Source organism: Pollicipes pollicipes, unplaced genomic scaffold (genome assembly GCF_011947565.3).
Source record: "Pollicipes pollicipes isolate AB1234 unplaced genomic scaffold, Ppol_2.1 Scaffold_7262;HRSCAF=8765_pilon_pilon_pilon, whole genome shotgun sequence".
Taxonomy (NCBI): Eukaryota; Metazoa; Arthropoda; class Thecostraca; order Pollicipedomorpha; family Pollicipedidae; genus Pollicipes; species Pollicipes pollicipes.
This window is the reverse complement of record NW_023597055.1, coordinates 3,282,951-3,292,891: the sequence shown is the minus strand read 5'-3', so window position 1 is coordinate 3,292,891 and position 9,941 is coordinate 3,282,951. Positions and strand designations below refer to the sequence as shown.

General features: G+C 57.0%; 1 protein-coding gene across 1 annotated transcript; it reads left to right on the top strand.

The window, feature by feature from the left end:
- The first annotated feature begins 4,805 nt into the window (after positions 1 to 4,805).
- Positions 4,806 to 8,703, top strand: LOC119114088 (zinc finger protein 850-like). The gene is made up of 7 exons (XM_037238308.1): positions 4,806 to 5,018; positions 5,358 to 6,065; positions 6,440 to 6,473; positions 6,930 to 6,939; positions 7,469 to 7,475; positions 8,020 to 8,217; positions 8,365 to 8,703. The coding sequence occupies exons 1-7, from the start codon at positions 4,953 to 4,955 to the stop codon at positions 8,701 to 8,703; spliced, it is 1,362 nt and encodes a 453-aa protein (XP_037094203.1). The 5' UTR covers positions 4,806 to 4,952.
- The last annotated feature ends 1,238 nt before the right edge of the window (positions 8,704 to 9,941 follow it).

Here is a 9,941-nt window from a genome sequence, read left to right as displayed (position 1 = left end):
CCAACACAGCGTTTACGACAGCCGTTCGGCAGTGCGGCGGCTGTGCTTGGGATGTGGTGACCGTCCCGATGACCCGGCCGGGACGGTGATGATGTAAGGTGACGGGTGTGGTGACCAGTCCCGGTGACCCAGCCGGGACAGTGATGACGTAAGGTGACGGGTGTGGTGACCAGTCCCTGTGACCCAGTCGGGACGGTGGTGACGTAAGATGACGTATGTGGTGACCAGTCCCGGTGACCGAGCCGGGACAGTGATGACGTAAGGTGACGGGTGTGGTGACCAGTCCCGGTGACCCAGCCGGGACGGTGATGATGTAAGGTGACGGGTGTGGTGACCAGTCCCGGTGACCCAGCCGGGACAGTGATGACGTAAGGTGACGGGTGTGGTGACCAGTCCCTGTGACCCAGTCGGGACGGTGGTGACGTAAGATGACGTATGTGGTGACCAGTCCCGGTGACCGAGCCGGGACAGTGATGACGTAAGGTGACGGGTGTGGTGACCAGTCCCTGTGACCCAGCCGGGACAGTGATGACGTAAGGTGACGGGTGTGGTGACCAGTCCCTGTGACCCAGCCGGGACAGTGATGACGTAAGGTGACGGGTGTGGTGACCAGTCCCTGTGACCCAGCCGGGACAGTGATGACGTAAGGTGACGGTTGTGGTGACCAGTCCCGGTGACCCAGCCGGGACAGTGATGACGTAAGGTGACGGGTGTGGTGACCAGTCCCGGTGACCCGGCCGGGACAGTGATGACGTAAGGTGACGGGTGTGGTGACCAGTCCCTGTGACCGAGCCGGGTCAGTGATGACGTAAGGTGACGGGTGTGGTGACCAGTCCCTGTGACCCAGCCGGGACAGTGATGACGTAAGGTGACGGGTGTGGTGACCAGTCCCTGTGACCCGGTCGGGACGGTGGTGACGTAAGATGACGTATGTGGTGACCAGTCCCGGTGACCCAGCGGGGACAGTGATGACGTAAGGTGACGGGTGTGGTGACCAGTCCCGGTGACCCGGCCGGGACAGTGATGACGTAAGGTGACGGGTGTGGTGACCAGTCCCTGTGACCCAGCCGGGACAGTGATGACGTAAGGTGACGGGTGTGGTGACCAGTCCCGGTGACCCGGCCGGGACAGTGATGACGTAAGGTGACGGGTGTGGTGACCAGTCCCGGTGACCCAGCCGGGACAGTGATGACGTAAGGTGACGGGTGTGGTGACCAGTCCCGGTGGCCCGGCCGGGACAGTGATGACGTAAGGTGACGGGTGTGGTGACCAGTCCCTGTGACCGAGCCGGGACAGTGATGACGTAAGGTGACGTATGTGGTGACCAGTCCCTGTGACCCAGCCGGGACAGTGATGACGTAATGTGACGGGTGTGGTGACCAGTCCCGGTGACCCAGCCGGGACAGTGATGACGTAAGGTGACGGGTGTGGTGACCAGTCCCTGTGACCCAGCCGGGACAGTGATGACGTAAGGTGACGGTTGTGGTGACCAGTCCCGGTGACCCAGCCGGGACAGTGATGACGTAAGGTGACGGGTGTGGTGACCAGTCCCGGTGACCCGGCCGGGACAGTGATGACGTAAGGTGACGGGTGTGGTGACCAGTCCCTGTGACCGAGCCGGGTCAGTGATGACGTAAGGTGACGGGTGTGGTGACCAGTCCCTGTGACCCAGCCGGGACAGTGATGACGTAAGGTGACGGGTGTGGTGACCAGTCCCTGTGACCCGGTCGGGACGGTGGTGACGTAAGATGACGTATGTGGTGACCAGTCCCGGTGACCCGGCCGGGACAGTGATGACGTAAGGTGACGGGTGTGGTGACCATCCCGGTGACCCAGCGGGGACAGTGATGACGTAAGGTGACGGGTGTGGTGACCAGTCCCTGTGACCCAGCCGGGAGTAAGGTGACGGGTGTGATGACCAGTCCCTGTGACCGAGCCGGGACAGTGATGACGTAAGGTGACGGGTGTGGTGACCAGTCCCGGTGACCCAGCCGGGGCAGTGATGACGTAAGGTGACGGGTGTGGTGACCAGTCCCGGTGACCGAGCCGGGACAGTGATGACGTAAGGTGACGGGTGTGGTGACCAGTCCCTGTGACCCAGCCGGGACAGTGATGACGTAAGTTGACGGGTGTGGTGACCAGTCCCTGTGACCCAGCCGGGACAGTGATGACGTAAGGTGACGGGTGTGGTGACCAGTCCGGTGACCCAGCCGGGACAGTGATGACGTAAGGTGACGGGGGTGTGGTGACCAGTCCCTGTGACCCAGCCGGGACAGTGATGACGTAATGTGACGGGTGTGGTGACCAGTCCCTGTGACCCAGCCGGGGACAGTGATGACGTAAGGTGACGGGTGTGGTGACCATCCCGGTGACCCAGCCGGGACAGTGATGACGTAAGGTGACGGGGGTGGTGACCAGGCCCGGTGACCCAGCCGGGACAGTGATGACGTAAGGTGACGGGTGTGGTGACCAGTCCCTGTGACTAGCCGGGACAGTGATGACGTAAGGTGACGGGTGTGGTGACCAGTGTACTGGTCTTCGGACTCTGCAAGAACGCCGGACAAAGTTGAAAAGAACATAGATTTTTCCTGCTGTTTTCTATTTCCCTCAATATAGTATAAAAACCATTATTGAAAAGAGAAAATGTGCCCGAACGCTGTCGAAATGGGGCCACGGCTACATTGTGACCCATGCATGACATGCCTGATAGCGTCGTGGTCATTTGATCAGTCTAATTGGCTGTTGAAAAGTGCATGCAAAGTTATGTAAGAAAGCAAATGCGCTTGTATCATTAACTCCCGCAAACTTGTTTTGCTGGCGCTTGATTGCAAATTGCACGGGAACGATAACGTTGGAGGCGGTATTTGGCTGATAGCCTATGGTCACTGAGTGAACATTGTTTACACCCAGGATGCGGACTGACAGAGGGTAGTTTGGTTGGTTTAGGGTAGCTTGATTTATGGCGAGGTTTTCCAGCTGACCCAGATCGACCCTGCATGACGCGTTGGCATGGCTTGTTTGGCCGTAACCTGCATCCGAGGCATCCGAATGACGGATCAGTAAGGGAAGCAATCCTGGATCTGAAACATCTGAAAGAAAAATTCCGTCCATTCGGTCAATCTATCATTTTAATTTTGACGGCCAGCCGTGGTCCATCATGCACATCTGTGCGAGATATTTGGAATAACGAATTACTGGGCACTAACCATCAACCGCACAGCAGTGCAAAAACACTGCCAGCAACACACAGGATTTTATCAAGATGATATCGAGGCTCATTGTTGTATAGGAAGACAGATTGTTAGGACAAGATCATTCTTAACACCACAAACGTTGCAAACGAAATAGGTGACCAGTCTTCACCTTCAGAGGCCGTTCAGCCTCATACGTATTTTTACTAGCAGTTGCCGCTGGATAATTTAGTTGCGTGCTGCTCAACCTTTTGTAATGTAAACATAGCGCTTATGTTTCAATCAATGCTGCAGTTAAACGCCGATATCTCCGTCGCGCAGGTCAACGCGCGGGAGGGGGTGTACGTGATGTATTGATTACGCCAGATCGTGGTAGCGTTACGTACGTTACGAGGGAAGACGATCTCTGATATTGGCATGCTTGCTGTGGCAGGCTATCGGACCATTATGAACTCCAAAATATTATCACACTCCCTGTAAACTTTACCTCTAGCTCGCACAATGATGTTGACAATTAGTTGGTGGCTAATCTTAATCTACGTAGCTCTACAACGTTGTAATTCCAATATGTTATTTATTCTGGGCCTTTTAGACTGACACACATGTAAGTGGGTTAGTTTTTACAACGCACTTCCAGTTTTGCCCTTTTGCTTGAGCATTCAATGTTTGCATTGCACCTACATTCAACTTTTTACAAAGAATCTTGCAGATGATAATTTGTGGTGCCATATGATGTTTTCCTGTGTCATCTAATTGCTGTTCTCATCAGCAGTCACAGGTGTTATCTGTAGCAAGGAACTGGAAATGTGATATTTACTTAATTAGACCAGCAGTTGCATTGACTATTAATTGTGGTCTTTTAGGGCTCAGCATGAGTTTTATTTGGCCTTCCTGATATTTTCTTCAACAGCAATGAGTATTGTCCATGAAAGTATTGATCAATGATGTATTTGTGTGAGTGCAACCTGTCTGTTGTAGTTAATGTTTCAAATGACACTTCAATGCCCCAACTTCTTCAGTTGACATCCCTGCCATTTTTGTGAACACCCAGAGGCACTATTCATGAAAAGTGCTTCATTAGGTGTTACATCATACTTTGTGGCCTGTGCTTACCTGTGGCTCACCTGGGATACTGCTTCTGACCACTGACCTGCTGTCACCTTTCAGAGCATCTCATCTGATGGGATAAACAGAGTGATGAATATTGTGATGCATCATTCAGGCCATGATGCCCAACCAGTTGAGACCCAGTGTAGTGTGTGCAAATACTCTGCCTCTATTGGACTTACTCAAATTGAAAACCAGGTGCAGTCTCTCAGGTCCATTTATCAATATGCCACTGTTCCTGACATTTGTGCTTTTATGGGCTTATCTACAGTTATGTTAATATGACAGATTGTTTTGTCTTTTGGTTTGGCTGCTAGGACATTTAGATTTTGATATGATTCCAGGTATGTTTTAATAACTTTCAAGCAAAGCATTTAGGGCCTCACTCACAGTATTCAGCATTGACCCACATGGTCTTGCATTCTTCAGTCAAATTAAATAAAAGCCGTGCCTTGGCACTGGTTGTCCATGTGGTAGAGATGGCTCATATGCATGCATACTGAAACAGTACTCAGTTGTTGATATGGCAGGAAGCTTTTGTTTAGCCTGTAAGTTGCTACAACAGCACCTCATATCAGCCACCTCTCAAATGTCACTCCATGGCAGGAATCAGTGGACTGGTACACAACCCATCTGTACTGGGCACTGGAAACCATGGTGCCTGTGGACTGGATCTGCCAGTGCTGTGATCAGCTGCTGAGATCGGCTGACCAGCTGAAGGTAACATCAGATGCGGTGACAGTGGAGATGATCATTGGAGTGGGGATGCCTGCATGTGGAACAGCTGGCTGGGACTGTGAACAGGTCCTGAATGTTCACAGTCACTTGAAATTTATGTTCTGTAATGATGCAAATTGGTTATGCACAGTTGCATGAAGTGAGCCACGCTACATGTATCATGTTCCTGGTAGTAATGTCGGTGATTCAGGTCATCATCAATGATAGTCCCTTGTCATGGAGTTCAACTCTCCACAATCTTAAAATGCTGCCACATCACGCATCACGTGTCGCCACCTGGGCTGCCGCTACGGAGTCTGCAGTGTCGGTCTCTGTCAACAGACGGCGCTTTCGGCGACGCTGCAGGAGCTCCGCGACCGCCACACTGGCTTGGAGGGGTCGACCGGCGCCTCTGTCGACCTGATATCGGCCGCCTTCATGAATGTTCGGCCCGAGCTGGTGACAAACGCCGCTGTCTCTTTGGAGCCGGCGAAGGACGTCTCGAGTCGCCCGCGCCCTGTGGCAAACGACTCACTTCGCTTGGAGGTCGTGGCGAGTGATTCAGACCGCCCGGAGCTCGCCTCGAATGACTGGGACCGCCTGGAACTCGGGGAAAGTGATTCTGACCACCTGGAGCTTGGGGAAAGCGGTCCGGACCGCCTGGAACTTGGGGAAAGTGATTCTGACCACCTGGAGCTTGGGGAAAGCGGTCCGGACCGCCTGGAGCTGGGGGAAAGCGCTCCAGACCACCTGGGACCTGAAGAAAGCGTTCCCGACCGCCTGGAACTTGGGGAAAGCGGTCCGGACCACTCGGAGCTTGGGGAAAGCGGTCCGGACTGTCTGGAGGTGGGGGAAAGCGGTCCAGACCACTCGGGACTTGGGGAAAGCGGTCCGAACCACCGGAAATCGGTGACAGATGATGCGGTGCGACCGGACGGCGTCGGGGGCGACTCCACCTGTATGGAACTGGTCACCGATGTCGTGGAACTGATGGCAGATGACCCGGCCTGCCTGGAGCTGGTGATGAGTGATGCTGTCGTGCTGGAGCCGGTGAGTGATCTTTTCAACGGCGTCCGCTGTGATCTGAGGTCTTTGCGGTCGAACGTCGGGTTGAAGGTCTCACGCCGTGACAGTGACTTTCTGTATCTTCGCTAGTTCATGGTCACGTCAGCGATGTGACGTTCTTGTGGTCATCGGAGGCCAGCGTGATGGTCTTACGTTACTGTAATAATCCGACGTCACTGCTGTCGTAATATTCAAAGTTATTCCAGGGATGTGACGTTGATTCACCCGTACAACATCACTGGACTTACACAGTGTCACTGCACTTGCGCATCACAGCACTTACTTGAATTCGCGGTATTGATGCACGCCCCGCCAGCGCCGCTCTGACGTGTGTGTATGTGTTTGTGACGCGTTGACAGTGTTCTGCTGCGGTGGCCGACCCGGCCAGCGGCGGTGGGCCGACCTCTCCGGCGTTAGGGCGTGTCGCGCCGCCCGCCGGTGCCGCCGCTGCCGGTTCGGCGCCGGCGCCGGCGCGGCGCGTCCCGGGCTGCGCCTCCCGCCCCCAGCGCAGGCAGGTGCGCCAGCGTGGAGAGGGGAAGGACCAGTCCGGCAGCGACACTGGCTGCAGGGGCTTCGGTGATGCGACACCGGTAACCTGTGCTGCATTGGGCACTGGGGGGGGGGGGGGGGGGGGGCGGTGATACGGGAGCAGTACATGGGCTGGTAGAGACAGGCACTCGGTTACTATTAAGTCCAGGGGTGCCCGCATTTTATTACGTCGAAAGCAGGTACCAGAGTCGGCGACGGCAAAACCTCGCGTAGCCCGTACCCACGTCGTGATTGTGTTTCATTTCATGTGACGCATGCCTGACGACGTGTGACGGATGACGCACTGTACCCCCGTTACAGCCCGTGATTCGTCTGTCGTGTGACGGCTGCCGGCGCACTCTGGGATCGGCCGTCGCCCTGGCCCGTCACAGGACCCGCTGCGCCGGCCTTCAGAGCAAGCGGCGCTCCTCCGCCGGCAAGGGAGCCGCCGTGTCCCGCGTCACCGGCGGAGGCGGTCGACTGCCAGAGTGCGACTCCTGCGTCACGAGTCCCGGCGGGTCCGCCGCTGATGGGGACCAGCTCCCAGAGTCGCGCTCCTCTGCCGCGGCTCCCGCTGTGTTCGCCGCCGGGGGTGACCGCCTCGTGGAGGGCGGCTCCGCCAGCCCGACGCCGTCGGTGCCGCGGCGCCGGCCCCGCCAGGCCCGCCCCGAGGACGCGCCGCCGCCGGCCTCCGCGGAGGAGGCGCGCTGCGGTGAGAGCGCCGCCGAGCCCGCACCCCGGCGGGGTAGGCCGCGCCGGGCCGCCGCCGCCTCTGCCACCGCCACCGCCCGCCGGCCGGCCGCGCCGTACCAGCGGGTGGGTGATAGGTGGCGCTGCATCACCTGCTCTGCCGTCTTCAGAAGCCGGGTGAGTGGGAAGCGGGGCCTGCCACCGTGCGGAGATGATGCTGGGACGGGGCTGCTGGTGAGGAGCACTTGTCTGTGGGCGGGCGGGTGCAGGGCGCATTGTCTGTTGCCCTCTGGACTTGCTATCTAAAAGTTTGTATCGTATACCAAATGTTTGTTAGAGTGACAGGAAACGGGCGCACACCGCACGCGCCATCATGGGGTTCAGATGCAGAACATAATATTTGCGTTTAATTTCCAGTGGTCTGGTAGTATTGTGGAGAGAGTCCACGTCCAAATTTAGCAGCCGTTTCCCACCAGAGGCTAACTTCAGACGTGACGGGACACACGTACTCGGCCACCCTAAACCCCACTCACGCGCGGCAAAGGCTTGTGTGCCCGCGTGGAAGTGTAACTGTGAGTCCAGTAAGCAGCAGCGGTCTGAAGCGGAGTGTCTGTTGCCCCTGTCGCGGGCCACAGCCCGCCGCCGCCGGATTGCACCTCGGCCGACTGCCGCCGGCTCTCCGTCTGCCGCTGTCTGACGTCTGGTCTCCCGCCGCTCCCAGGCGGGCGCGCATGGCCACGCGCAGGTGCACGCGGACCCGGAGCACTGCCGCTGCCCGCGCTGCGGGCGCGCTTACGCCAACGCGTACGCGTACCGCCGGCACCGCGCCGCCTGCGTCGACGGCCAGATGCCCACGTGCGCCGTCTGCGCCAAGGTGTTCACGGACGCGGCGTACCTGGCGCGGCATCAGCTGATCCACGCCGGCGGCCCGCCGCGCCGCCACCAGTGCGAACTCTGCGGGCTGGCATTCGCGGCAGCCGCGCGCCTCCGCCAGCACGCCGCCACCGCGCACAGTCAGGCGGCGCCGCACCGCTGCGACACCTGCCGGCGCGAATTCAAACTGCAGGTGCAGCTGCGGCGACACGAGAGGTCGGTGCACGCGCCGCGGCCGGCCGCCACGTGCGAGGTGTGTGGTCGCGGGTTCAAGCGCGCCGACCACCTGCGCGCGCACATGGTGGTGCATTCGAGGGAGCGGCCGCACGTGTGCGGCGAGTGCGGCCGGGGCTTCACGCGCGCAGACACTCTGGCGGACCACGCGCGCCTGCACAGCGGCGAGCGGCCGTTCCGCTGCCGCCAGTGCGGAGCCGACTTCCGCGAGCACCGCGCGCTCGGCAGGCACGTGCGGCAGAAGCACGGCCCGGCGGCGGACGCGGTGGACGTCAAGGAGGAATCTGATGCGGCTTAGAGTTGGCACGGGTGGAAAACGCTTGCCTGAGTGTGGGCATGTGGGCGGTAATGTCCCGGTATGGACATGTAATGGCCCAAGCCGTGGAGTGGACGACGTCGCTGTGAAGATGAATGGGCGCTTTGATGTCCCCGGTGATGCACAGTAATCTGATCTGTGGCGGCGTGCTGTCATTTCTGTCTCAAAGTAGGGAAAATGTTTCCGGTTTCGCTGTTAATGTTTTTGTTGGTGGTATGTTGTCGCCATGCGATGATTTTGCAACCGTTTTCAGTTTTGGTATCAGAGGTGTAAATGTGTAACATCCTTTTATGTTTTTTTTTTTTCAAGACGCGTCGCAAGAAAGGCATTTCGTGGAACCGTTTTGCTTTTTGTTCCGTTTTTGTGAGGACAAATGCCAAAGCTGTCGTTCTGTATTCCTACTGATAACCAATGCAGCTGTTATCACCATACAACGATTTGTTGCAAGCCACGCCCCTGAGCGGTTCTAGCCGCTGGAGAGGTGTACAACCTGAAACACCTAAGCAATTAAATACAGAATACGCGCCTGTCTGTGTGAGCACTTGCAACGAGACTCGCGTCGCAGACAGACTGCTGGGGAGGCTGACTTTTGCATACACGACGGGCTGAACCTTGGTCACGATCGACGGCAACTCATTGTCGTCCGATACCAGTGCTGGTCACAGCGCGCCAGACGGGGCGTGCTGTGGCATTTAGCAGGGAGACGCTTCGTATACAAGTACCAATATATATATATATATATATATATATATATATATATATATATATATATATATATATATATCAAGGCCGATCCGTCCAAAGCATGCAAGTTCGAGGAACGATACATATAGCGTCGTAGGAAAGCTGTAAACACATGAATGTAAACATTTAGGAGACTGTCAAGGACCCGAGCATTGGAAGCTTCCAAAGCCGACCGGGACACGCTGTGCATCAGTGAGGTATAGCGCAGTGGTTAACGCGTCTGCGTTTACCACTGCGCATCTGGAAAACCAGAAGTACGGGGTTTGATTCCCCGCGGAGTCCGCCCTTCCTGCCAGGACAAGAGGCAGGCGACGCCCAGTAGAGTCAACTGCTGAGTGCGCCGTAAAGCTCCAATGACAACACCAGCGGACTGTGAATCATGTGAGCGAAGGCGATACTGTACCGGCGCCTCATGCCGCGAAGCGAGCAGGAACAACTTATGATATGGATGTAACTATGAGCGGGTACATGGACGG